Below are 27,956 nucleotides of genomic sequence, written 5' to 3' on the forward strand. Positions count from 1 at the left end.
TGTTCCATAAAAAAAATACTGTTCACCCGATGGTAAGCGATCAGCGCCGCCCATGGACACCCGAAACACCAGAGGAGTCACAGGTGCGTTGCCGGTTTTTATATCGTTCAAGAAAATCGCTACAAATAGAACGAATAGGCTTCTTTTTTCTGTATAGTGTCTAAGCATAATAATGTAATATTTATTGCATAGTTAATAGACAATAGTTATCCAATATTCATTTTGTGCAACTAACCATGCACAATTTAGAAGAAATTGTATGTGGAGTATATATTATAATAAACTAGCAAACTCGGCGAACTCCGTTTCACCACCAATGATTTTCCCAGTTTTCCTGCTTTATTTTTGAATTTTCTTTGCTATAAACCTCACGGAGCCCGAGAACTTTCCAACGAATGCAAAATCGTGGAAATCGGTTCGCGCGTTCTGGAATTATAGCGTCAGAACGGAAACCCCGACTTATTTTTATAGTATAGACTAGCGGACCCGACAGACGTTGTCCTGTCTACACGTCTTTAATTTGAAAATTTGTCGGATCCAATGTAAAACATTCCAAAATCAACAACTACTAATAAATTAAAAATTAATTAAAAAATCATTGTCCAGCGGACAAAATTGTGAATCTAAACCATTCTCAGATCCCCTTGAACACACACAAAAAAATTCATCAAAATCGGTCCAGTCGTTTGAGAGAAGTTCAGTGACATACACACTTACAGAAGAATTATATATATATAAAGATTATATTCTATTCTGGCTACATTCTGTATGTCACGAAAATGTAACACCCACTTTCCACAAGACACTATAATATGTTTGAAGTACTTCGTAATAAGTGGAGTCTATTACATTGGCACATTTCCAGACTCCGTGTTTGGCACTGAGTATTTCCGAAATTGAAAACTTCAGAAATACTTTACGTGATAAATGATTCAAATTGTTTCCTTCTTAGGATGCTGAGATGTGCTGCTACGTTGCTGTGCAAACGTTTGGCTTACACCGATCATATTCATTGGTTCACATAGCTTAGCATTGGTGGAAACAGACTCAGCTTTTTTTTGAGGGGGGGAAATCATCCAATGACTTCTCCCGCCTTGGGCGAGGCGGGAGGGAGTGTCAGACTCTTACTGACTAAAAACCACCCCGTTCCTACTCCTATTTTTCGAGCCAGAGCCACGGTAAAACCGCTAGGTAGTCCGCAGCTCCGGGGTAGTCCGCAGCTCCGGAACGGACTCAGCTAAGCTATGTTTTTATATGATAAGATGCGTGCTTTTGATGTGTGCTATGGATCCCTTGAATTCCTGACTCCCAAAGGGCCGGCAACGAACTTGTAACGCCTCTGGTGTTTTAGCTATCCATGGGCGGCAGCGATTGCTTACCATCCGTCGGCTAGTTGACCGGCTTATGCCATAAAAAAGTTTGTCAGTCTCTACGGTTGGCAACTGGATTGAAGATCGATCACAGCCAAACACGCCTTATAACCCAAATAAAAACAGACCCCAATTAGGTACTGTTTTAGTCACAAACACAAAGAGGGATTTAAGCAAAAAGTTATGTTTCATAAAAAAATGTGGCGCCCAACATGGGACTACCTTGTTGGTCGAGTGGTGGAAAGGGGTCTCAGGTTCGATTCCCGGGTCGGGCAACGTATAACTGGGTTCTTTTCGGTTTTTCTAGAATTTCTCAGTAGTAGCACGGATTCTGTAATGGTGCCCAGTATATGGCAACAGGCTCACCCCCTCTTACATGGGACTTATAACATAAATGGTGAAAAATGGGTGTAGATTGCGTAGCGGCATTACGTGCCGTAATGTGCGCCTATGCCAACATCTTCGGGGATAAAAGGCGGAACGTTATAAAAAAAAAACAAACAAAGAAAAATAAATTTTACGCATTTATCTAATATATAAAATTCTCATGTTACAGTTTTCGTTGCCGAAACGGCTTGACCGATTTTGATGAAATTTTTTGTGCTTGTCCGGTATCTATGAGAATCGGTCAACATCTATTTTTCATCCCCATTTTTTTTCCGCGGCCGAAGTCGCGGGCTGATGCTAGTAATATAAAATTATTCTTGTCACGAAATCCATAGTTGGTTAGACATATTATATTTCTTCTATAAAATTTGACAACGCTCTGTCAATCAACAATAATTTGTTTATATAACTACAGCATAGAATAATATTTATAATGAAAAACTGAATAAATTATATTGAAAATCTGATAATTTTTCACGGTTAGCTTAGCTAGCTTACCTAGCCTAGCTTCACTGACGGACAGACTGATAGACTATTATTTATTTCTTTATTTGTTGATATTTCAAACGTAACTATTTATGTGTTATTACAAACTAGCGACCCGCCCCAGCTTCGCATGGGTGCAATGGTGATATATTATGCATGTATTATACATATAAACCTTCCTCTTGAATCACTCTACCTGTTACAAAAAACCGCATCAAAATCCGTTGCGTAATTTTAAAGATTTAAGCATACAGACAAACAGACAAAAATAGCGACTTTGTTTTATACTATGTAGTGATGAATGATTTGACTTTCGTGGAATGGTAAACGAGCAGATAGATTACCTGATGGTAAGCGATCAGCTCTGTCCATAGAGACCAACCACCAGAGGAATCAGTTGTTGGCTTGTTAAAAGCTCTTTTTTTGAAGGGTTTCATCTGTGTTTTTGTTAATCCAAGAACATAAACTAGTGAAGTGCCAATAACCAATTGCTGTTCGTTAGTCTCGCTCAAATTCGAGAACGGCTGGACCGATTTGACTAATTTTGGTCTTGAATTATTTGTAGAAATCTAGGGGAGGTTTAAAAGATTAAAAAAGATGGTACGAAGTTTGCCAGATCAGCTAGTAAAGAAATAAATAATAGTCTGTCAGTCGTAATGTCTGCAAGCATAAACTAGTAGGTATAGACAAAAAAATAAATAATCAACAAAATTACTATTTTATGTAAGTCCTCTAAAACATCAAACACGATGGTCACCCCAGCATGATATTAAAAGAACTAGAAAATTCTTAAGATCCGGAATTCTCTTACAACTTTACTGGTATCCCAATAGTTCTAGATTTCCTTAGTACTTTAGTATTTACCTAGATCTTACTCGCATAGTAGAGGAGAGAAATTGGAAAATTGGTTCACTCGGGAGCTATTTACAATGAAACTTTTCTATTACTTAGAATAAAATAGTGGAGTATAATAGAATGTAACTTTCGTTAAGAGTTTGGTAAAATAAAGTTTCTTTTTGTAAAATCTGATATTATTGCTTTGATTTTAATTTATTGTTTAATTAACACATTGAACGCCGTGGTAGTCACCGATGACCGACGTTAGCGGAGGATTTGCCTTCAAAAGCTTTATATTAGCAGACAAAGACTTAACCGATTTCCCAAAAAGGGGAAGGTTCTCAATTTGGCCCGTATTTTTCATTATTACTACATGTAATTATAAATTACGTGCGATGCATGTACCAAAATACCATTTTTTGGTTGCCTGTCTGTCTGTTTTCTGTCTTGTTTATTCTGGCTGATCTCTAAAATGGCAGGACCTGACGAGCCTTTTATTAGCAGGTAGCTAATGTACCGTACTAAGAAGTAACTAAGGCTTTTTTTACATTAAATGGGCCGACGTTTGGCCGCTATCTCACCTGATGGTAAGTGATGATGCGGCCTACGGTGGAGCACGTCTGCCCATAAGCAACCTATTCACTCGGGCCTTGAAGACTACGGCTACTTTCATTTTAGAAAAAAGATGGTTTAGGTTCTTTCTTTTTTCTTTTTAAATAAAACGTTGCCCCACACTAGGATTTTCTCCTGTGTCGTGGGTGCGTTTACAAACATACAAGTTCACATACACATTACACCCAGACCTGAAACAACAATTTGTGGATCACACAAAAAGTTGCTCCGTGCGGGAATCGAACCCGCTACCCGTTGCGCGGCAGCCAGTTGCCCAGCCACCGCACCAACCGTGCAGTCAAAAATACTCAAGGAGTATGGTATGTAGGTATATCATAATACTCAAGGAGGTATTAAGAACCATAGCTACGGATAACCGCAAGACCGTGCCTCCGACTCGAAGTAGGAGTTGAAACAGGGTGGATTTTAATCAGTTAGAGACATAAAAAATTGCGATGAAATGGGAATTGAATTAAATGTGAATTATTTAAAGTAATTTATCTCACGTCAAAACGAACCAAATGCTACCTTTATAACGTCTAAACAAAATAAAAGGAACTATACACTCAAAGGAAAAAATACACCCGCATCGACATTTCCCGATTTTTATTCTCCGTTACATCATAATCTAAGGCGAAAATATAGAACGTGTTACGCAATAAATTTTCTCCCAAGTGTAAAGGAGTGGGGAGAAATGTACCCTATTTTGTACCCCCAGTGTAAGCGTATCGAGTTACGCGTTACACATTCGCGAATCCGATTATATGCACGGGAGTACTTTTTGCTTGTATACTACTTTCCGCCTACGGATTTGCCTGTATACAACGTGTAACAAAGCCGGCGCGCGAATCAAAATTAGGTAGACAGGTACTAGGCTCAGATTGACAGAAGAAATGTTTCGTAATATTAGCGAGTGATCCCTGTAGTGTTTTGACACGTTTGTATGATTTGAAATCAAGAAATATGCGATACCAAGTATTTGGTACTAATTTTTTTTAAACGTATTTTAAGCTGAACGAACGGTTTCGCCCACGAAGTCGAAAAGTGCACCACATGAATGGAATTTTGAAAAGTTATTACAGTAAGTAACAGCTGGGCACACAACAGATTCTGCGCAACGTGATGCAGGTTCAGTTCTCAGAACAATTTAATTATTACTAGTGGTCTAGTGGTCGAAATTCAACCATATACGATTTAATTTACAATACCACTTAACATACGTTCAAGGATAATTTTTATTTAACTCAAACTCAAACAAACTCTTTTATAAAACTCTTTTCATATGAGACGTGAGAATATCATCGCAATGTCTATCGATTTTGACGTTTTGTCAAATACGATCAGATACTATGCATGTGTGTGTAATGTTTTATTTATTGATTTAATGTACCGACTTTATAAGCATTATTTTTGAAAAATATTAGCGTTCTGTACTTCTCCTACACATAAACTATAAGTGTACCAAATTTTATGCTCCTACGTCCGCGCAATTTTCGTAAAAAGAGGTCCAAAGTTTTTGCATCACGTATTAATATATAGATTCGTATAATTTACCTACATAAAATCACGTTAATCTATATTCACTCTTTACTGCGTTAAAATACGTAAAAGACAAACCAACAAACACATTTAAATAGTTAATATTAACATAAAAACATATGTTACAGCTTTCCAAGAGATTTTTATCATACAGACCTACGTGTTTTATCGGAAATTATTTCTGTTAAAGGGAAAGAGTAAACGGGTTGTGTATCTCGCTATATGTACGTGTGTTTTATAGCATTATTTAGGACTTTATCTGGTTTCTTTAATATCAGTATTTTCTTTTCCACCAGAAGTGTGCTTCCACCAATCATGTCATTGGTACACATAGCTTAGCACTGGTAGAAACGGACTCAGCTATGTTTTGGTTCTTTATATGGAAAGATGCGTGCTATGGATGGCTTCCCTACTATTGATACATCGCATACTTGAGCTGCGCATCTTCATAGCATATCTTGTTCGCACAGCTACATAGTTTAGTATTTGTGGAAAGGGTCCAATATATTCACAGCTTGGCTATTACATTTTCGTAGCATAGCAACTTAGCACATCTCTGGTAGAAAAAACACCTTAAATATTATTAGTACACTTATAAAAAGCCTTAATATTCAATAAAAAAAAAATTAAAAAAAAATAATAGAAAATATTCAAAATCACAATAATTGTCATGTTTTCATTTCAGTGACTGTAACCAGGCTGGCCTATGACGTCATCGATGATACAGGGCTTTAGATAACACATGAGAGATTAGATAGATAAACCTCATACATTATATTTGGAACTAATTATTTTCTACCTTTATTGCCTCAATGGTTATAAATCAGAAAGTGAGTTATAAATCGGAGAGTATGCGGGGGAATTGCACAACTTGATTCCCCCTAGTCCTTTCCATCATCGAACCACAAGACAATCGGCGAAGCGCCACCGCTTCATGGTAGATATCCCGCCCACTCGCACGAAGCGATAAGTCCCATGTAATAGGGGGTAGGTAGTAGGCCTATTACCATATACTGGACATAATTTCAGTCTCCATGCTACTAGTGTGAAATTTTCGAAAAACCAAATAAAGCCCAGTAATACTTTGCCCGACCCGGGAATCAAACCCGAGACCCCTTGTCCGGCAGTCGCACTTGCAACCACTCGACCAACGAGGCAGTCTAAAAAATCATTCTGGTTTTTATTTCTAACAGTACCATACCTATTTTTTTTACGTCTCGCATAAAACATAAAATACTTTTTAAAAAGTCGGTTAAAATTTTCTATCTCAATAACTACTTTATTTATTTGTATTGTCACAGTCACTTAATTAACTTTATTGTGATTTCTATGTGAGTATGAAGTTTCATTGGCCATTTCTGGTCTTCTTCATCAGTTCCACCTCTTCAAAGATTACTTTTTGACTGTAAATGCTTCAATTCTAGATGAATATACCAAAATCACTATATAGTTCCCTATAATATTTGAGGAGTTCCCTCGATTTCTCTAAGATCCCATCATCAGATCCTAACTTGGTGACAATGGGACCACCTCAGAACTATCAGAAAAAGAATTTTGAAAATCCGTCGACAATTGACGGAGTATTCGATGAACAAACATACAAAAAAAAAAAAACATACAATCAGCCGAACACAGTACCTCCTCCTTTTTGTGAAGTCGGTCAAAAGGAGTGTATTTTTAAAAAGAATCGACACAATATATTTATGTGTGTATGTGTGAGAGGTAGCGTTTGATCACTGGTACGAGACCTTCCACTTGGCTAGCCTCCTGAGGGTGCTATTCCACCAGAGACTTTGACTGCACGGTTGGTGCGGTGGCTGGACAACCGGCCGCCACGCAAGGTGTAGCGGTTTCGATTCCCGCACGGAGCAATTCTTTGTGTGATCCACAAATTGTTGTTTCGGGTCTGAGTGTCATGTGTATGTGATCTTGTATGTTTGTAAACGCACCCACGACACAGGAGAAAATCCTAGTCTGGGGCAACGTATAAAAAAAAAAGATGTGCCATGTAGCTATGCTATGAAGATGTAATAGCTAAGCTGTGAAACTGTGTGACCGTTTCCACTGATACTAAGCTATGTAGCAGGTCGGCTCGCTCACCGTACTGGCGGGCCGATCCAGTAGGGCTAGTATGTAATATAATGGGATATTGTATATGGAATGTCATTAAGTACTTTGAGCAGAAATATTAGTGGTTGGTGTAGTATAAAATATCTTTTTTTTTATGAAACAAGCCGGTAATCGAGCAGACGTATTACCTGATGGTAAGCAATCGTCGCCGCCCATGGACACTTGAAACACCAGAGGCGTTACAAGTGCGTTACCGGCTTATTGGGAGTTAGGAATTTAAGGGTTGTTGTTCGGGAATCGGGGATGGGGAAGATTGGGAAGGGGGGAATTGGGCCTCCGGTAACCTCACTCACACAACGAAACACAACGCAAGCGTTGTTTCACGTCATTTTTCTGTGAGGCCGTGGTATCACTCCGGTCGAGCAGGCCTATTCGTGCCGAAGCATGGCTCTCCCACACTTCATAATCGTAATAAGAATTATTGACTGTAAATCCCAACTAATATTATAAATGCGAAAGTAACTCTGTCTGTCTGTCTGTCTGTCTGTCTGTCTGTTACGCTTTCCCGCTTAAACCTCGCAACCGATTTTGATGAAATTTGGTACAGACAATCTTTAGACCCTGAGACAGAACATAGGCTACTTTTTATTTCGAAAAAAAGGGATGAAGGAGTTGAAATAGAGGTTGAAAGTTTGTATGGGATTTCTTAATTTTAAAAGATAAAACCATGAAACTTTATATTTAAGCACTTGATAAGAAATCATTAAACATTTGTTCTAGCATTTTTGAAATTTCGACCAGCTAAGGGGTGAAATAAGGGTTGAAAGTTAGTATGCAAGTTCGTCAAATATCACGTCATAAGAAACAAAAAATCGTTTGTTCTAGCATTTTGAAATTTTTACCAGTTTGGGGGTGAAATAGGGGTTGAATTGAAGATAAGACCATGAATCTTGGTACGTAGGTCTCAAAGGATGTGCAGAATTTTTCTACAAACGGAATTCCCGAAATTCGAACGGAACGGATTCGGAACTGGAACTACAAAGCCAAACTTTTTGTATACGAAATCTTAATCACTGAACCTAGGAACATGTAATTTAGAAGTTTTGGGTGTATCAAGTTACAAAAAAGTTCGTTTTTGAAGTTTAAATTCCTTTTAACGAATACTCTGCATCGCCGCCGCTGCCGTCGGTCGTCGTCGCGCACATTCGCCGAAGTGTGGCGGCATCTGCGGCAGGCAACGGCGCGGCGCTGTCGTGTGGTGGGGGAGCGCACGAATCTAACTATGCCTACCCGAACGGGCAGACACGTGAGGGCAGACGTCGTTGTCGGACGCATGCGATTAGAGAAATTTGCGCTATAGAGAATTACATTTTTCGATCCAGTAAAATTATTTTTTTTGTTTCGTATAACTTTTTAAGTGTTTTTTATTAATTAGGTCCTGTAAATTAATTTTGTACATACTTGATATTTCTTTTAGTTCATAGTTAAAAGTAGGTAAGATAGTTTCCGTTACTTTAAAAAAATCCGATTTGCTTTTATTTCCTTTTTTTAATTAATCTAAGAGGTCGTAGTAGGTGTAAAACTAACCTAAGCTACTAACCTCCTACTTTTTTATGCATTGGTTGTAAATAAATATTGATAATTTAATTTCTTAGTTACTTTTTTCCATTTAAACGTGACGGACGATGTGTTTAATTGACATCGCCGTGGGATGAGCGCATCATTTTTACCGGGTAGGTGCTTATTAAAGGTTTTTTTAATATAATAAATCTTAATCTGTACATCTGTTTTGTTCGATTCATTTCATTTTTGTTTTTCTACGATGCCTCGCAAACGAAAGTCCAATTTAGCTAATAGCTCTAGCAGAGCTCGGGCTGCTAAACTTGCTAGATCACTGGAATCAGAAGAGGATTCACAGATCCGTCGGACTTTAGATGCCGAGCGTCACGCAGCTCAAAGGGCTGCTGAAACTTTTGAGCACACGCAGACCCGTCATAATTTAGACGCTGATCGTCATGCTGCACAAAGGGCTGCAGAGACCCCTCAGCAGACCCAAGCTCGCCAAGTCATTGATGCCGAGCGTCACGCGGCTCAAAGAGCTGCTGAGACCTCTCAGCAGACCCAAGCTCGCCAAGTCATTGATGCCGAGCGTCACGCGGCTCAAAGAGCTGCTGAGACCTCTCAGCAGACCCAAGCTCGCCAAGTCATTGATGCCGAGCGTCACGCGGCTCAAAGAGCTGCTGAGACCTCTCAGCAGACCCAAGCTCGCCAAGTCATTGATGCCGAGCGTCACGCGGCTCAAAGAGCTGCTGAGACCTCTCAGCAGACCCAAGCTCGCCAAGTCATTGATGCCGAGCGTCACGCGGCTCAAAGAGCTGCTGAGACCTCTCAGCAGACCCAAGCTCGCCAAGTCATTGATGCCGAGCGTCACGCGGCTCAAAGAGCTGCTGAGACCTCTCAGCAGACCCAAGCTCGCCAAGTCATTGATGCCGAGCGTCACGCGGCTCAAAGAGCTGCAGAGACCCCTCAGCAGACCCAAGCTCGCCAAGTCATTGATGCCGAGCGTCACGCGGCTCAAAGAGCTGCTGAGACCTCTCAGCAGACCCAAGCTCGCCAAGTCATTGATGCCGAGCGTCACGCTGCTCAAAGAGCTGCAGAGACCTCTCAGCAGACCCAAGCTCGCCAAGTCATTGATGCCGAGCGTCACGCGGCTCAAAGAGCTGCAGAGACCCCTCAGCAGACCCAAGCTCGCCAAGTCATTGATGCCGAGCGTCACGCGGCTCAAAGAGCTGCTGAGACCTCTCAGCAGACCCAAGCTCGCCAAATCTTAGATGCTGAGCGTCAAGCTCCACATTTTAACAAATGATAACAAAACAGCAAACGTTGTGTACAAAAATGTTTTAAATTAGGTCATTTAAAAATATTTTTGTACACAACGTGAGGCTGGCCCCTGTAAGAGTCTCTTAGACATAAAGGACCAGGATTGACAAAAACTAATTTCACGCGGGCGAAGCCGCGGGCGGAAGCTAGTCTATAAATAATTGTATGACAAGGGTACGGATTCTATTCCATGGAGAGCAAACTATTTTTATATAAAAAAAACTATGTAGCTGTGCGAGGATGATACGCAGCTCGAATATGCGATGTGTCGATAGTAGCAAGCATCCATAGCACGCATCTTTCCATATAAAAAACATAGCTTAGCTGAGTCCGTTTCCACCAGTGCTAAACTATGTGTACCAATGAATATGATTGGTGGAAGCCAAACGCATCCACAGCAACGTAGCATAGCACATCTCTGGTGGGAAAGCACCGTGATGGCCGATTGCCGTCTGAATATATAGCCTTTAAAGAAATGTTTTATGATCTTTTTAACCTAGTTTAAGTATTTATTTTAGTCTTATTTAATTGCCGAGTTCAGACAGGCTTTATATTTCTTTTAATTAAATTAACCTAGATTAGAACCTAAAATAAACATCTTTTGTTAATTAACAATACGGCCTTCTCATAGTCAAAGTCAATATAATTTATTTTACTTAGACAAGAAATACTTTTGATCGTCAAACAATTCTCGCGTGAACTATTCGAGGAAAGCTCTACTAGTTTCATGCCACACGGGGAGTCTTATACCTAAATTGACACGTCAGTTTTTTGAGCGGATCCATTCGTGCTGAAGCATGGCTCTCCCACACTTTTTTTATGTTAAATGGGCCGACGTTTGGCCGCTATCTCGCCTGATGGTAAGTGATGATGCGGCCTACGGTGGAGCACGTCTGCCCATAAGCAACCTATTCACTCGGGCCTTGAAGACACCCAGGTTATACCCATCTTAACTCCCACTCCCACTTAAGATCTCTTATTAAGTTTCACCTTTAATTTAGCTTTAGACAATAGCCACAACCTCCCATAGCGCTGCAACTCCTATGTACCAGGATCTAAAGTAGATACAACCATGAAAATACCAGAACAGTACGGCGCGTCCCAGGGACATGAGCTGTCTTGGACCCCGCAAAGAATTTTTTCATAATTTGTAAGCCTGCGAGGATGGTCGGCATTTCAAGGTACTCATGGGTTTCCGAGTTTCGAGCGTACCAGGGCGCAGAAGCAATAACCCTCTAATAGAGAGAAAAAAAAAAAGTTGTCCCGCAAAGAAACAAACAGGAAAATATTATTAGACGAGAAGAAAAAGAAAACGATAGTTTCCACTTCCCTCGGTAAATTTTATGCAGGAGACAGAATGACTTAAGCCTAAAGGCACAAAAGGGATTGTACAACTGGGAGAAGTCCAGTCGCCAAGGAAATATGCTTCCAATAATAGGTGTTGCAAAAACGCCTAAACCCACGGAAATTTGTTCTAGATTCCACAAAGTCCAGGTGAAGTATAATAAACTACACATCACAAACTAAATAAATGGAAATACTGATTCCCATATATACAACGTGTAACAAAAAGGGGGTATACATATCAAGTGCAAGGTTTCTTGATAACATAACAAACGATACGGGAAGGGTTTTTTAAACTCATGTTTTCATGGTACCAAGATACGAATTTTTCAAATCGCGCCGCCGCGTTATTCAAAATTAGGTAGACAGGTACTAGGTGATCAGATTGACAGAATAAATGTTTCGTAATATTAGCGAGTGACCCCTGTAGCACAGAATAATTTGTGACATGTTTGTATGATTTAAAATCAAGAACCATGCGATACCAAGTATTTGGTGCTAATTTTTTTTAAACGTATTTTAAGCTGAAACTTTGTGTAGAGATTCTATTCAACCTGTATACATCAGCGCTTCTTGATGTATATGGGTATTTTGTTACACGTTATATTAATCAAAAATATAGCATACGGAAATAACATCATTTGTTCTTATTAAATGTAATTTTGGCATAATTTTGCATTTTGACTGCGACTGCTCGGTTGGTGCGGTGGCTGAGTTAGCAGCTACCGCGCAACGTGTAACGGGCTCGATTCCCGTACGGAGCAACTCTTTATGTGACCCACAAATTGTTGTTTCGGGTCTGGATGTGATGTGTAAATGAATTTGTATGTTTGTAAACACACCCACGACACGGGAGGAAATATTAGTGTGGGACTGTGGGGCAACGTTAAAAAAAACTAAATGTTCGTGTTTTGAATTTGTGGTAATGTACGCGATTACACGACTGCTGATCTAGCTATCGTTCGTTAAATTTCAGAAATGGATGAAAAACCGTGATCCGTTTTACTTAAGTATTTTTCAAAGCCAGAAATAATATTGCATTTTGAATCCTTCATCCCCATCATATAGATGGTTGACAGGCCACAACTGTGCATGTCTCGCGAAACTTACATAAACAATAAAGAATTGAGAATTGAGAACTTTCTGCCTCGCACAGCAAAACTGTGGAATGTCAGCTGTCGTTGACGGTATTTCCGAACCGATACGACCTTCAAACCTTCAAGAAAAGAGCGAATTCCTTTTTAAAAGGCCGGCAATAGACTTGTGACTTCTAAAGTGTTGTGGATGTCCTTGGCCGGCGCTGACCACTTACCATCAGGTAATCCGTCTGCTCGTTTGACCCACAATTCCATAAATAGCCATGATTACAGAATTTTAGCTGAGTTACTGGCCTTTTTGCATCGTGTATAATTTTATCTTTATTTTATCAATTATTTATGTTAATTGTTTTTGTAAATAAATTGTTTTTCTTTCTTTCCTTTCTTTCTTTTCTTTCTATCCTAACCATAACATATTTTTTCTAATAAATAGGGGTGTGGTTTCCCTACACTCTGTCGTGGTTACAATCAGTATATCACATGAAACTGCCCTTTTCCTAAACCCTTCTTATAAGGGATGCGGTTTCCGAACTACTGTGAAATGTTTTTGTTCTGTTAAAAACCCTTTTCGGGTACCTTTGGCGAAACGGTGCGAGGGAAACGAATTAATGTGTGGTCAAGAAAGTAGGTTACATTGTATTTCTGGACGCTATTTTTAGTGTAGTTTAGTACAACAGGCAAAAATGTTTTTGGTTATTAACGGAGTAGTGTATAAAAGTATTTTTATTTTTGGCCAGTTTTAAGAATTGGCTATTTGACAGTTGTAACAATAAAATATGAAACAAGTTTGATATGATAGATTTAAGGTAGACAATCACTGTATAATTATTGGTTTGCATTAATATTAATTATAATATTTTATTTTTGAAATTTAAATTTGGGATATTTGAATCTGTGCATTACGAGACCAAAACGCAGCGCGGCCATGATTGTACGTCAAGTGACGTCACATTTTATTAAATATACTGCCGTACGTAAACAGTGACAGCACAACTCCACCACTGTTTTGTGAAATGTGACGTCACGTTATGGAATGTCACGTGACACGCTGTTTTCGCGCGACAATTCAAATGAATGAAGAAAATATGTTATTTTTCTATTAAATAATTATATTTCGAGAAAATAAATTATTGTAAGACGTAAAAAAGAAACATCTGAATATAATACAAAACTTCTTCGAAAACTGTCAAGTAGCCAATTGGGATAAGGGCCCGGCCCTGTTTGTTCGTTTGCACTGTGTTGAAACATGTCATTGCAACAGAACATAGCATTGTTCGCCCCACCAAGGTTGGGACGACCCCGATCCGGAGCTGCGGGCAACGTAACAGGTTACCGGAGCTGCGGACAACGTAACAGGTTACCGGAGCTGCGGACAACGTAACAGGTCACCGGAGCTGCGGACAACGTAACAGGTTACCGGAGCTGCGGACAACGTAACAGGTTACCGGAGCTGCGGACAACGTAACAGGTTACCGGAGCTGCGGACAACGTAACAGGTCACCGGAGCTGCGGACAACGTAACAGGTTACCGGAGCTGCGGACAACGTAACAGGTTACCGGAGCTGCGGACAACGTAACAGGTTACCGGAGCTGCGGACAACGTAACAGGTTACCGGAGCTGCGGACAACGTAGCAAGTTACCGGAGCTCCGGACAACGTAACAGGTTACCGGAGCTGCGGACAACGTAACAGGTTACCGGAGCTGCGGACAACGTAACAGGTCACCGGAGCTGCGGACAACGTAACAGGTTACCGGAGCTCCGGTTCAAAGCAGTAGTTTATAGACAGTAAGGGTATGACACTCCCATCCGCCTCACCTAAGATGCGAAAAGTAATTGGATGATTTTCCCCACTAAAAAAATAAGGGTTTTGACGACGCACGACTTCGCAGCTACGTTCAGGCGCAGTTCGTCTTTAGCAAAATAGATACAACAACAACATAGTCACAACAATGATATTATATACCTTCACGTAGTATAAAATAAAGTCGCTTTATCTGTCCCTATGTCCCTTTGTACGCTTAAATCTTTAAAACTACGAAACGGATTTTGACGCGGTTATTTTAATAGATGGAGTGATTCAAGAAGAATGTCTATAGGTATGTATAATACATATCGGCATTGCAGGCATGTGGAGCTGGGGGGGGGTCGCAATTAAGTAATAAAGTCATGCACATCCTAACAACAGCCTATAAATGGCCACTGTTAACCAAAGGCCTCTTCTCACACAGAGAAAGTTTGAGCATTAATCACCACACTTACTCAATGTGGGTTGGCCCGATACAGCCATTGGCCCATAACAAATCCACACAAATTATTCGCAGTAAAATGTTGCCATATCTTATTAAAATTCACATTTACAACTTAGATCCTCATAAGTTATCCTAACGACTTCACTCTCTATGCGGGAGTAATGCGCAAAGTTGCTACAAATGAAAATTATAAGTGGAACAAACTCCTATCATCTTGGGGTTGCCAGTTAAAAGTTTTGGGGGAAAACTTGTTTTTAAGTTGGCAACATTCTGCCGAAATACTTTACTAATCGTGTTCTGTTTTTGAATTGCAAAATAAGAATTGGTATTATGGTTATCTGTGGTAGACTACGTACTTTGTTAATGTGATGTAATATTCTAGATACTAACTATGACTGTTAAACAAGAGGTCTCAAAGTCAAACCCCGGTTTGGACAAAATAATGATTCACCGTCATCAACAAACGGTAAAAATCCATTGTTACTGTTATAGGCTTACTACAACTACATAAGAAGGGTTTCTATAATCACCATGCTTTTTTTTTATTTTTTTTCAGGGTGGAAAATCATCCAATGACTTCTCCCGCCTTGGGCGAGGCGAGAGGGAGTGTCAGACTCTTACTGACTAAAAACCACCCCGTTCCTACTCCTGCCCGTCGAGCCGGAGCCCCGGTAAACCCGCTAGGTAGTCCGCAGCTCCGGATAATCACCATGGTTGATAGACAGGTTGGAGATTTCAGGTTAAGGTTCAAGTTAATTAGAAATGTCTCTCTGGAATAGGTTGCAAACCAGCAGTCAGATCACCTGATGGTAAGTGATCAGCGCTGCCCATAAACACCCGTAACTCAAACTCAAACTCAAAATATTTATTGCACGTTAAGGTAGGTATTACAGGTCTTAATTTAAATGTTAGGTACATCTTAACTGCCTTTTTCAGGCGTTGCAAATTTGAGGACTAACTTATCCTAGATTACATTTACTTAACCTAGGACTTAATACAAACTTAATAGTTGTGTTAATAAAGAAATAATATAATAAATAACACCAGACGAATCACAAGAATGTGATGGCCGCGGCTTCGCTGCAATACCCGTGGTATAAATACATATCTTAGTTGAAACAAGGGTTATTTTCTACCGGAGATGTGCTATGCTACGTTGCTGTGGATGCGTTTGAGTTCTACCCAATCATATTCATAAGTACACATAGCTTAGCACTGGTGGAAACAGGTTCAACTAAGATATGTTTTATATGAAAAGATGCGTGCTATGGATGTGTGCTGTGGATGCGTATTATGGATATGTTCTAAGTATGTGCTATGGATATCTACCTTACTATCGATACATCGCATTCTCGAGCTGCACATCTTCCTCGTATAACTACTTCGCAGCGTCACATCTTCATAGCACAGACCTACATAGCTTATAGTATCAGTCGAAACAGTCACATAGTTTTAAAGCTTAACTATTACATCCTGCATTACATAGCTGCATAGCACATCTCTGGTGGAAAAGCACCCAAATGCTAATTTGAACCGGCGATAACAATATATCATGTCAGAATTCAATTATAATGACATATTGACAGGAGCGTATGGACTCTCCAAATGAATTGGGTTTATTATGACAATTAAGTTAGGTATTTACATATTTGTATGTAATGATATATTCTATACTAGCGATCCGCCCTAGCTTCGCATGGGTGCAATGGTTATATATTATGCATGTATTACACATATTAACCTGCCTCTTGAATCATTCTATCTATTAAAAAAACCACATCAAAATCCGTTGCGTAGTTTTAAAGGGATATAGGGACAGAGAAAGTGACTTTATTTTATACTATGTAGTTATTATATTTGTCTTTGGCACAATGACTGGACAATCGGCTGCCGCGCAACGTGTAACGGGTTCGATTCCCGAACGGAGCAACTCTTTGTGTGAACCACAAACCTAGTCCTAGAAGCACTCGATAATGATACTAAGACCATTTATCAACTCTGGAATCGATCCTGAATCTCAACATTTTATATAAAAACTACAATTAAGTCGCATGCAAATATATGTATTTCCATTTAACTTCTATACATTAGTACTATACCTACCCTATACTAAACCCTGAAAATACCTGAACATACCTACTGAAACTGATAAGATTACGCACATACAGCGCTGATACCGTTCATTAAGTAAGAGCAACATGCTTTTATGAAAGTCTTTATCATTCAACGATAACGATGCGCGGTTTATGGACATTGTTGCAATTTTATATGGAACTCACTGCCCACTGATTTGGAGTCATATTGATTCTGATTATTGGTTTTTTTTTTTGGTATAAGCTAGTAAACGAGCAGACGGATCACCTGATGGTAAGCAATCGCCGCCGCCCATGAACACCCGAAACAGACGAATCACAGGTGTGTTGCCGGCCTTTTAATAGGCCAGCCTTATAATAAAACACCCTTTTCTTGAAGGTATCGGTTCGGAAATACCGCTGACGACAGCTCATTCCACAGTTTTGCTGTGCGAGGCAGAAAATTTCGTAAGAAACGCACAGTTGTGGCTGCCACGCATTTGTAGTGCGTTACCGGCCTTTTGGGGGTTGAGAATTTAAGATTGTTAGCGAATCGTGGGTTCGGAAGATTGGGAATTGGACTTTTGGTAACCTCACTCACACAACGAAACACAACGCAAGCGTTGTTCACGTCGGTTTTCTGCTCGGCATCGAAACATTGCTCTCCCACATTTAAAAAACAAGTTCTGTAGAAATATTCCAATCGAGCGATAAACGCGGACAAACAAACATAAAAACAAAGTCAAACTAATAACCTCCTTTTTAGGAATTGGGTGTCAACATAGGCACATATTTTATCTACGTCTGCTTATACCCTTGGGTAAGAAAAGGCGTGGCATATGATGAGTGCTGAGACCCTTTATCATCATTTCTGAAATAGCAGAGACATAAAACTACCAGTACTTTAGTCGATATCGAAATGGTGAACTATTAAGATGAAATATAGAGGTATGGCACGGCCATCTTAAATTCAGCGGATCGAAGCTTTTTTATGAGTATTCTGTCATTTCGGACACGCCTATTGTACCTATGTCGAACATTATTCCAATTCCTTTACATGACATTACCTAATCTCCTGTCTCCCATGGGGGAAGGCAGAGACAATGGAATGCCAATTGACTGCATGGTTGGTGCGGTAGCTGGGCAACTTCGATTTCCGCACGGAGATTTTTTTTAAAACCTTGCCCCCACACTAGGATTTTCTCCTGTGTCGTGGGTGCGTTTACAAACATACAAGTTCACATACACATGACACCAAGACATGACGCCGACAAACTGTCTTATAGTTTGGCGATTTTTGGATAATGTATAAAACTGTATGTACCTTTTGATAATTGTTTTTCTTTCTTTTTCTTTTTTAGAAACGTTGCCCCACATTAGGATTTCTCCTGTGTCGTGGGTGCGTTTACAAACATACAAGTTCACATGCACATGACACTCAGACCCGAAACAACAATTTGTGGATCACACAAAGAGTTGCTCCGTGCGGGAATCGAACCCGCTACCCGTTGCGCGGCAGCCAGTTGCCCAGCCACCACACCAACTATGCAGTCAAACAAATAAATAAATAAATCAACAATTTGTGCATCGCACAAAGAGTTGTTCCGAATCTAACCTGCTACATGTTGCGTGGCAGCCAGTCAACCAGTCAGTGAAAATTGAATGGAGTTTCTTGCTCGTTCTTTTCCAAAGCTTTTCTGACGGACAGACTGACAGACTATGATTTATTTCTTTAGTACCTCTTTATGGTTTCATTAGAATAAATGATTTGACTTTGAAAACTGCCCAGCGCCTTCCAATAAAACATTAATCAAAATAATCCTATAATTAGTTTAGTTATTTTGACATTTCCGAGTTATTATCTGCTAAAGTATATCAGTTGGGTCTGTCAGAAACTTGTCCCTAAGTCGCCCGTATGACCTTGCGAGGCCCCCACGGGTCCTCGAAACCTTGGGATAACTTCTGAAAGTTGGACCAAATGTTGGCTATTGGAGATAATGTATTGATAGATTTAAAGACAAGAGCCGCGGCGCATGCTGTGTGGGAGAGCCATGCTTCGGCACGAACGGGCCGGCTCGACCGGAGTGATACCACGGCCTCACGAAAACCGACGTGAAACAACGCTTGCGTTGTGTTTCGTTGTGTGAGTGAGGTTACCGGAGGCCCAATTCCCCTCTTCCCAATCTTCCCCATCCCCATTGCCGAACAACAACCGTTAAATTCCTAATCCCCAAAAGGCCGGCAACGCACTTGTAACGCCTCTGGTGTTTCAAGTGTCCATGGGCGGCGGCGATTGCTGTGTTCCATAAAAAAAAAATGCCGTGCGTTCCATAAAACGTAAAATTGCACGTCACGTCAACGTAACGTGCCACGTTACCGCACCGTTCCACGTTGACGACCTCGTGACATGGAGATGTGGACACGGCCTAAGTATAGTGTGTGTATGCATGGAAAGACAAGGTGTATGACTGAAAACAGCACTGCGATAAGTGAGCTGTAACGGAAACGTAGACCCAGCTGCGTACTACCTAGCGGGTTTACCGGGGCTCCGGCTCAAAGCAGGAGAAGGAACGAGATGGTTTTTAGTCAGTAAGAGTCTGACACTCCCTTCCACTTCACCCAAGGAGGGAGAAGTAATTGGATGGTTTTCCCCCCTCAAAAAAATGGGTTGCAGTGGACACAACTACATACATTTTCTTACAAAGCGAAACTTAATACATGTGCCTAGCCTCTCCGTGCACCGTGGTGGTTTAGTCATACTTACTAGCTTTTCCATGCAGCTTTGTAAGCTTTTTTCAAGGGGGGAAAATCATTCAATGACTTCTTTCGCCTTGGGTGAGGCGAGAGAGTAAGACTCTTACTGACTAAAAACCACCCCGTTCCTACTCCTGCTTTTCGAGCCGGACCCCGGTAAATCCGCTAGGTAGTCCGCAGCTCCGGATCAGACCATCCGGTACTGCTGGGTTCGACCCAGCAACCCCGAAGAGGTCTCACAAAAAAACCAGTGCAAAATAACACTTGTAAGTATTATATTATTTCGCCGAGGCAGAGCTCCGGTAAGCCCGCTAGGTAGTCCGCAGCTCCTTTGCAACAACTAATAATATCTGGCTCGAGCCGACTAATAATAACGCAGTTTTAATAAAAAAAAGAAAATTATGAAAAAAAAGCAAAAAACATTTTCATAAATAATACAATCCAGTTATGTACGGCTGACGGATTTCAGCGGCAATCAATCATAATTTATTTCGCGTAAACATAATTTTCACGTTTCAAGCAATAAAGTTTTCACCATACCTAGGTACTTATTTAGTGAAAATTGGACGAATATTACAGCGATATTATTAAAAAAAGAATATACTGAAAAGATTGCGGTGACGAATGAATTTCGACATTCTGGTTGTGTGGTTAAGATACTTTTTTGCTTATAGATATTAAAGCGCATTCGTCTTTGATTTAACAATCATAAGACTACGCAATATGAGATTTTACGTTTTATTTGCTGATTGGGAACTATACATACATACATACATACATACATACTACACACATTTAAGGGAAGTGAAACAGTGGTTAATATTAATTTCCAAAAATAATATAGAAACGAACGACGTTTCTCACGTCTTTTCAAAATAATAATAATTAGAAATTATAAGCCCAGGTTTCCACACGATGTTTTCCTTCACCGTTTGTCAGTGTTGTCTAAATATTGAGTTCAGTGGCTGGCCATTGGAGGGCCGTTAGGGGCCTATGTCCAGTAGGGGACGAAAACAGACTGATGATGATGATGATGTCTAAATATACTTTTTTTTTTTGAGGGGGGAAAATCATCCAATTACTTTTCTCGCCTTGGGCGAGGCGAGAGGGAGTGTCAGACTCTTACTGACTAAAAACCACCCCGTTCCTACTCCTGCTTTTCGAACCGGAGCCCCGGTAAACCCGCTAGGTAGTCCGCAGCTCCGGATCAGGCCTACTGGGCCCCATCCGTAGTGGTCTGACGGCTCTTTGCGACGCGCCGCACGCACGGGTCTGGTTCTGGTCGGGCGGCGAACTACCCTTGCTCGCCGTCCGCAGGCCCGAGGTTCGTTCTCTCACGCGCCCCGCCTCCTCCTTAGCTAGCATGACTGCTTCGCAGAAGGAGGAGACGGCTTAGAAAGTAGACTCAGAAAAGGTCACATTGAAACTTGCCATTGGTTTTCGAGTTTTCGAGTTTTCGAGCCCGCACTCTCATGCATAAGAAGCGGGCATTTTAAACTTCGGTGGTAGCTTAGAGAAACCTAATACAAAACACATTGAACGCCGTGGTGGTCACCGGTGACCGACTTTAGTGGAGGATTTGCCTTCAACAGTTTTCTATTGGCAGTCAAAGACTTAATAATATCTTTTAATAAATCTTGCCCAAAATCTGAACAATAGGACAAATAACTACAAGTCCTTATTTACTTCGAAAGTTTTACCAAAAGTTATTCAGTAGCTAACCCCCAGAACGCGAAGAAGTCGTAATGATATTAAGCCTGTTTTTGTTTACTCTGTAGCCAAAATTTTGCCTACAGCCTGTAGTTTGGTAGCTGTGGAATAATAATGTGGGGGAACTGTTACACCGAAGCGATCTTTCTCCTCAAATAAGTTTTTAAGATCAGTAAAATTGTGGGAAAGCTTCGACACAAATGGGCCGGCTCGACCGGAGTGATACCACGGCCTCGCAAAAAACCGATGTGAAACAACGCTTGCGTTTTATTTCGTTGTGTAAATGAGATTACCGGAGGCCCAATTACCACCCTCCCCAATCGTTCCAATCCCCGATTCCCCAATAACCCTTAAATTCCTAACCCCCAAAAGGCCGGCAACGTCCTTCTAACGCCACTGGTGTTTCGGGTGTCCATGGGCCGCGATTGCGATGGTGAACAACAAAATTCGAACCGAATTCGAATGTTTTTATTTGATAAGAAAATAATAAAGAGCATGCGCAGATATATTTGCAAAGCGAAATAAAGTTCGCGGAGTCCACTAGTAAATATATTTAAATACATATTAATATATTGTGAGTGTTACAATACCAGTATTTTTTAAAAAATACACTATATCATTTTAAAAGGCCGGCAACGCACCTCTTACTCCTCTGGTGTTGCGGGTGTCCATGGGCGGCGCTTATCATCAGGAGACTCGTTAGCTCGTTTGCCACATATTTCATAAAAATACTCTAAAACGTTTCAAAGACACATTTTGCAACGACAAAAGAAAATAAATAAAAAAAAAAACTTTAAGATATATGTAGGTATTTTTATAGTTTTCCTATTATCTGGGAGCCGATAGTAATCGATCCTAGACTTCTTTCTGTGACACTTGACAAATGGAATCGACAATAGCGAACGACACAACGTATTCGAGTTGAATTTTTATAAATGTTTCGCTTTTTTTAGAAAGATATATAAACTTGACAATGCTTTCTAAATTAGTTTTTTGGAGTTTTCTAGACATATGAGTTCTTTGATACAGGTTCTCTGTTGATAATGTTTAACCGAGTGATTTTTACTTTATGGTGCTTTTCCACCAGAGATGTGCTACGCTACGTTGCTGTGGATGCGTTTGACTTCCACCAATCGCTTTGCATTGGTAGAAACGGACTCACTTAAGCATTGTTTTTTATATGGAAAAATGCGTGATATGGATGTGTTCTGTACTATTGATACATTGCATACTTGAGCTCCACATCTTCGTAGCACAGCTACATAGGTAGCTTAGTATCAATGGAAACGGTCACATAGTTTCACAGCTTATATGGCTATTACATCCTCGTGGCATAGCTACATAGCACATTTCTGATGGAAAAGCACTCGAACGATCACTCTGAGATGGAAGAAGTCAAGTCAGTTACTCGTAATCAAAATTGTCTGGAACAATGTAATTAAAATTAATGACTTTAAATCACACTAATAAAATTTATAAATGCGAAATACAGAACTGATTTTGATGAAATTTGATATACGTACAAGGTATGAGCTGCCTTAGATAGGTAGGTTTTTTTTTACTTTATATCTCACGAGAACGCGGGTGAAGCCGCTAGCAATAAAAATTACTGTCTAATTCCCTCGGGATTTAAGTAAGAGAGAAGGAGACACCCAGAGAGACAAGAAACAAAGCGAAATTTTGAGAAACAGGGTATTTTGTTCAGAAATATAGAACCAAGTAACCAACCCTGTTACTAAAATTTCGCATTTTATCATTTAAGAACGGACCCCTAATTACTATTCAACTAAGAACCAAAGTCTTTCTAACTAAAAAAAAGCTAAATTTACATTTTTAAATAGAAAGTTAATGAAACAGATTACGACTAGACGGTTAAGTTAGTTTAAATATTAATCCAGTTCTAAAAAATACTTCAGTTTCTTTCAGTTATTCATTCAATTCAGATTTTTTACTAAGAATATTTAAACAATACTTAACTAAGTGTTTTACTTAAAAAGAATCTATATATTAATATACGTGATGCAAAAACTTTGTACCCCTTTTTACGAAAATTGCGCGAACGTAGGAGCATAAAATTTGGTACACTTATAGTTTATGTGTAGGAGAAGTGCAGAACGCCAATATTTTTCAAAAATAATGCTTATAAAGTACATTAAATCAATAAATAAAACATTACACACACTACCATGCATAGTATCTGATCGTATTTGACAAAACGTCAAAATTGACAGACATTGCGATGATATTCTCACGTCTTATATGAATAGAGTTTTATAAAAGAGTTTGTTTGAGTTTGAGTTAAATAAAAATTATCCTTGAACGTATGTTAAGTGGTATTGTAAATTAAATCGTATATGGTCGAATTTCGACCACTAGGCGACCACTAGTTTGCTATAGATAATCGTCCTATAATGTACCTACTAGTCTTGAAGAACTGTTCTGAACAGCTAAACACTGACATTTTCTACATAAAAAGGTCTTATCATTAGAACTTAAGACGGGATATTTACCATGTTTATTAGTTTGCGTGAATTACCGGTATTTCAGCACTGTTGCAATATCCCTTATCGATACATGGTATATAATAAATAAAATAAAATAAAAAGCCTTTTATTTCTTGCTTTACAATTTAAAATTAAAAAAGATAACAAAAAATAAAAAATAAAAATCGAAAACAGTATGCATGCATTATTTATTTATTTATTTAGTACTTTGTTTTCTTATCTATACTTACTAATATTATAAAGCTGAAGAGTTTGTTTGTTTGTTTGTTTGTTTGAACGCGCTAATCTCCGGAAGTACTGGTCCGATTTGAATAATTCTTTTTGTGTTGTATAGTGCATTTATCGAGGAAGGGTATAGGCTAAAAAACATCACGCTATGACCAATAGGAGCCAAGCAGAGCGGGTGAAACCGCACGGAAGTAGCTAGTGTTTTATATTTATGGGTGCAGGAACCCCTCTCAACGGAGGGTAAAGGCCTCCTCCAAAGATGTCCATTTTTCTCTATCTTCGGCTACTCGCATTCAGTGTGTGCCTGCTATTTTTATAACATCGTCTACCCAACGGGCATTATTTTGGCCTACCTCTTTTCCTCTAGCCAATGGTCCTAACCATGACGTTGTCGTTTCATCGTGGTAAATATCCCGTTTTAAGTTCTAATGATATTACTAGTAACCATGTCAGTTTAAAAACTTATATAAGAAGACCTGCCATAATCTCCATACTTACCATGGTGCCAATGTTCGACAGCGGAGTTGCAACATGAGCAATCCGCCCATCACATACCCTGGGAGTGTGGTCTCTGGCAATCTGAGCGTAACACTATGTTGGATAATTTAATTGTTTCATCAGGTGTAGTTTATTACACGGACCTTGTGGAGTCTCGAGCAAATTTCCGTGCGTTTAGGCGCTTTTGCCATACCTATTATTGGAAGCAAGTATAACAGCTCACGCATAGGACCCATTTAGTATTTTAGTTTTAAGTAAAACTTCCGTGGTGCTTGGCGACTGGGCTTCTCCCAGTTGTGCAGTCTCTTCTGTGCCTTAAGTCATCCTGTCTTCTGCATTAAATTCACCGAGGGAAGTGGAAACTATCGTTTTCTTTTTCTTCTCCTCTAATAACATCTTCTGATTTGTTTCGTTTCGGGATCCAAGACAGTCATTCATTTGCCTGGGACGCGCCGGACTTTAGTGTTCCTGTGTTTTCATGTTTGTATCTACTGTAGATCTTTGCTTACAGGAGTTGCAGCGGTATAGGAGGTTGTGGCGGGCTTGTCCCAATAAAACTAAAATACTTAGCATGAGAATTGGTAATGACAGATTCGGTTTATCAGAGAGCGTTATTGCTTTATTTATCCGGTTTATGAGAGAGGCAAAATAAGTATTGTAATACCTTAATTTGATTTCATAGCTTACTGAACCTTTATGTCGTAATGATTCACATTGGTTTCAGAGTCAGACGCCTGCTTCTCATATAATATGAGAGTGCGTATTCGATATCTACCAACAGCAAGTAGCAGACTGACTTTTATATATTTTACTAGCGGACCCGACAGACGTTGTCCTGTCTACACGTCTTTAATTTGAAAATTTGTCGGATACAATGTAAAACATTCCAAAATCAACAACTACTAATAAATTAAAAATTAATTAAAAAAGCATTGTCCAGCTAACAAAATTGTGACTGTAAACCATTCTCAGATCCCCTTGAACACACACAAAAAAATTCATCAAAATCGGTCCAGTCGTTTAGGAGAAGTTCAGTGACATACACACTTACAGAAGAATTATATATATATAAAGATAAAGATATGTACTTTCTATACGTGTTAAAATAAATTAATTACCACTGACAATCGGTGGAGGAAAACATCATGAAGAAACCCCAGATCAGGAGATATTTCTACACTTCGGTGTAACAAGCAGCCCGCGATATCCCAAAGCAAACATTTCAAGTAGCGAGAGCCCTTTTATTGCATTCTCACGACATTGGAGCGCGGCCTAACACAGACATCTACGGAATATTGTGTCGGAGTGTCTTAGACATGTACTCCCAAAATATACTTGGATTTAATAACTTATTGTGAGGATTGAGACCTTATTTGTACTGGATTTTGCTTACGATTTTAAACATGAACAGGTTATTTGGTAAAGAAAATAAAACTTTCAAAGATATTATATCGAATTAATTACTATGTTATCGGCTTACTCACGTACTGTTTTGACGAGGAACTCGACTAGTTTCAAGCCATGCTAGAGGCTCATATTCATGAGCAGCATTCCGCGACACACGACGCGGCGATTGTCGCGCTGCTACTGACAGTAGCAGCCTCTAGCATGGCTTGAAACTAGTCGAGTTCCTCGTCAAAACAGTACGTGAGTAAGCCGATAACATAATAATTAATTTAGTATGTCTCACGAAAGTTACAGTAAAATCATATTATATCGATTTGAAATATCGTATGACGTCACTTTTAAGTACATTTTATACGTAGAAATAACATAATATTATTTTGTTCCCACTTCTAAACTTTGATTCGTTTTATCTAAATGTGGTTGTCTTATATGACATTTTAAATATAAACATTTAAATAAATAATATCTAAAAACATACGTGTCTAAAATATTTTCATTACCTAACTGGCGGACTAAATAGATTTTTAATTTTCATGCCTCGTCATCATCCCTTTTATAATATGCTTTATAACGAAACCCTACCTACTATTTGAAGGTGAGATGTTATGTTTATATATTATACCTAATGCGCTCTAACAAGGTGCGGCTGACAGATTCAGTAACGTTTCGTATCACTCTTGAAAGTTGCTGCGATTTAAAAATTATGCCTTAATATTTTAGCTGTATCACATCGTATTATGTTAAATCATTCGGATGCGTAGTTAATTAAATTAAAACCAACCGGAATGTTCTAGTATTCAATTAAAATCTAATGAAATGAAAAATAAAGTAAAATGCGTATAACGTAAAGCCATAGTCGTGTTTAGTGATGGGATGTACGGCTACGATGGATAGGGGATGTTTTTTAGAATAAAAAACGAAAATGGTTCAATTATCATTCTTAAAAAACCTTTAATTATGTGGGTAAATCCATGTTATGTTTATATATTAACCGCGTGCATACTATATTAGTTCTGCCTATGACATCAAAGAACTTCAAACCTTATAGAAATCATCACAAATCACAATCTGTCAGCCGCACCTTGTTAGAGCGCATTAGGTATAACCGCGTGCATACTATATTACTTCTGTCTATGACATCAAAGAACTTCAAACTTTATTCAAATCATCACAAATCACAATTTCCCCTGTTTTTTGAATAATTTGAAATAATTCATCAAAACGTACTTTGAATTCGATACTACTTTGGATGTAGTTATGCGAAAACGTACCACGCTAGAATTAAAGTGATTTATGAATGTGATTGACATATTTGGCGATGTGAGTAGGTGAGCATCAATGACAGATGTAGATTTTGTTTACAAAACTTGCTTGAACAGCCATTTTAACATTTTTTTTTTTTTTTTTTTGAGGGTAAATCATCCAATTCCTTCTCTGGTCAAGCAATCAACGCCGCCCGAAACACCAGAGGCCTTACAAGTGCGTTGCTCTTTGAGAGTTATGAATTTATGTAAGAGTTGTTAGGAAAGCGGAGATTGTGAAGATGGTAAATGGGCCTCTGATAACCAATCACTCACACAACAAAAAACAACGTTGTATCATGTCGCTTTTCTGTGAGGCCGTGGTATTAATCCATTCGAGCCGGTCCATTTATGTCAAAGTATAACTCTGTCACACTTAAATTATTTTTTACTCATGCATTTACTGTGCACTCTTGAAAAGAAAATCTAAATATTATATGCAGCGTTCACGCTGATCTGATTTCAGGTCTTATTCCGAAAATGATATTACTACTTTAGGTAGGGTAATACATAAGTATCATTGAAAACGTTTATCCCAAAGTGGCCGTTGCTCACGACTTCGTACGAATATAAATTACGTTTTTTCTTTCGTATGAATATCGGGATTTG

General features: G+C 39.3%; 2 protein-coding genes across 2 annotated transcripts in view; one reads left to right on the forward strand and one right to left on the reverse strand.

The window, feature by feature from the left end:
- The window catches only part of LOC118280215 (synaptotagmin-7), a 670,807-nt gene that overhangs the window by 620,272 nt on the left and 22,579 nt on the right, over positions 1–27,956 (reverse strand). The gene's annotated exons all lie outside the window — the stretch shown is intronic.
- Positions 7,798–10,167, forward strand: LOC126912054 (uncharacterized protein CG45076-like). The gene has a single exon (XM_050702227.1). It carries the CDS (start codon positions 9,124–9,126, stop codon positions 10,165–10,167), a length of 1,044 nt encoding a protein of 347 aa, XP_050558184.1. The 5' UTR covers positions 7,798–9,123.

This window comes from Spodoptera frugiperda, chromosome 21, assembly GCF_023101765.2.
Source record: "Spodoptera frugiperda isolate SF20-4 chromosome 21, AGI-APGP_CSIRO_Sfru_2.0, whole genome shotgun sequence".
Lineage (NCBI taxonomy): Eukaryota > Metazoa > Arthropoda > Insecta > Lepidoptera > Noctuidae > Spodoptera > Spodoptera frugiperda.